The sequence below is a fragment of the Passer montanus genome, unplaced genomic scaffold (genome assembly GCF_014805655.1).
Source record: "Passer montanus isolate IOZ18808 unplaced genomic scaffold, ASM1480565v1 scaffold177, whole genome shotgun sequence".
NCBI lineage: Eukaryota > Metazoa > Chordata > Aves > Passeriformes > Passeridae > Passer > Passer montanus.
Genome location: NW_024365048.1, coordinates 219,729 through 221,782, shown reverse-complemented (window position 1 = coordinate 221,782; position 2,054 = coordinate 219,729). Strand labels below are relative to the sequence as shown.

General features: G+C 71.5%; 1 protein-coding gene across 1 annotated transcript in view; it reads right to left on the bottom strand.

Moving 5' to 3' along the window:
• Window positions 1–954: 954 nt before the first annotated feature.
• IMPDH1 (inosine monophosphate dehydrogenase 1) overlaps window positions 955–2,054 on the bottom strand; it is a 9,784-nt gene continuing 8,684 nt past the window's right edge. The window contains exons 14-15 of the mRNA XM_039704568.1: window positions 1,806–1,822; window positions 955–1,455 (exon numbers count right to left, since the gene is read on the bottom strand). Of these exons, the coding sequence (XP_039560502.1) occupies window positions 1,355–1,455; window positions 1,806–1,822 (118 nt within the window). The 3' untranslated portion in view covers window positions 955–1,354. The remainder of the gene's footprint in view (window positions 1,456–1,805; window positions 1,823–2,054) is intronic.

The window sequence follows — 2,054 nt, the reverse complement described above, 5'->3', positions numbered from 1 at the left end:
CACCCCCCGCGCCCCCCGCCCCCCCCGGCACCGGGACCCGGCTGGAGCGGGGGGGGCGTGTGGGGGGGTCCCCCGCCCGGGGGGGGTCTCAAGATTGAGGGGTCCCCCTCCTGGAGGGGTCCCACACGGGGGGGGCTCACGTGGGTTCACAGATTTGGGGGGGTCTCACATTTTGAAGGGGTCCCACGCTTGGGGGTCCCACACTGGGGGGGATCTCACTTTTGGGGGGTCTATACTTGGGGTGCCCCCCCGTGTGGGGGGGTCCCACATTTGTCGAGGGCGATATCCTGCGATTGGGGGCTTGTCCCAGATTGGGGGGGATGCCCCACACTGTGGGGGGGGGTCTCACTTGTGGGAAGGTGCCACATCTGGGGTCCCCCATTTGGGGGGTGCCACTTGTGGGGGTGTCCCAACCTTTGCCACCCGTGCCATGTGTGCCACCCGTGCCATGTATGCCACCCTGTGTCACAGCGTGTGCCACCCGTGCCATGCGTGTGCCACCCGTGCCACCCTGTGTCACAGCGTGTGCCACCCGTGCCATGTGTGCCACCCTGTGTCACGCCATGTGCCCTCCCGGTGCCACGTGTGTGCCCCGCTCCCCGTGCCACCGGCAGGGACAGGGACACGCCAGGGCCAGGCCGGGGCCAGGACCACGGACAGGGCCAAGGACGGGACAGGGACAAAGGCAGGGACAGGGCCAGGACCATGGACAGGGCCGGGACCAGCCCGGGACAGGACAGCGACAGGGACAGGGACGAGCCAGGCTCCGATGCTCCAATTCTTTATTCACCCCTGGACACAGCGAGCCCGGGGTTCCCCCAGAGCGGGCGGCCACAGGCCCGTGGGGTCCCCTGGGACACTCTGGGGTCCCCCCGACACCGTGGGGTCCCCTGGGACACTCTGGGGTCCCCCATGACACTGTGGGGTTCCCTGTGACACCGTGGGGTCCCCTGGGACACTCTGGGGTCCCCCCTGACACCGTGGGGTCCCCTGGGACACCGTGGGGTCCCTGCAGTCCTGGGGGTCCCTGCAGTCCTGGGGGTCCCCCCATCCCCACTCGGGGACAGGGGGACACGGCCCTGCAAGCTCCTCAGTGCCAGGGAGGGTTGGGGGTCCCCGCGGGGTTTGGGGGGTCCCCGCACCCCCTCTCTGGAGAGGCCGGGAGGTCCCCGCAGCCTCGTGGTGCCCCGGGGGCTTTTGGGGGGTCCCTGCGCCCCCATTTCGGAGGGCGCTGGGGATCCCCCTCCCCCGTGGCGCCCCGCGGGGATGTGGGGGCTCCCCGCACCCCCAGTTCCGGGGGGTCCCCGGGGTCCCCGCAGCCCCGTGCCGGGTTTTGGGGTGCCCCCCTGCAGCGTCAGCAGCGCCGGTGCCGGGGGGCCGGGGGGGTCCCCGCGGGCTCCGGGCGGGGGGCGCCGGCCCGGGGGGACCCCTCCTCAGGGCAGCCAGCTCTCGGCACTGGGGGGACAAGGGGGGGGTCAACGGGGGGAAGGGAACCCCCAAGCCCCTTCTGGGGGGGTTGGGACCCCCAAACTCCAGATCCTGGCTGGGGGTGCCCCCTCCCCCAGTGCCCCCCGTCCATCAAGGGGGACAAAGGGGGGTAAAGGGGACCCGACTGGGGGGACAAGGGGGGGGTCAACGGGGGGAAGGGAACCCCCAAGCCCCTTCTGGGGGGGTTGGGACCCCCAAACTCCAGATCCTGGCTGGGAGGCTGGGGGTGCCCCTCCCCCAGTGCCCCCCGTCCATCGGGGGGGACAAAGGGGGGTAAAGGGGACCCCCAGTGCCCCCCAGTGCCCCCCAGTACTTACAGGGCAGAACCGTAAAGCTGCAGGGGAGGGGAAGATGGGGGGGTTAGGGGGGGCACAGGAACCCCCCACACCCCACCCCCTTACTGGAGAAACTGGGGGAACCCCAGAGCCGCAACTGGGACAACTGGGGGCCCTACAGGGGGGATCTGAAGTGGTGCCTTCCTCAGCCCCCCAAAACCTCCCCCACCCGCCGGGATCCCCCCATCCCCTGTACCCCTCACAGCCCCCGAAGCCCCCCGGACCCTGCTC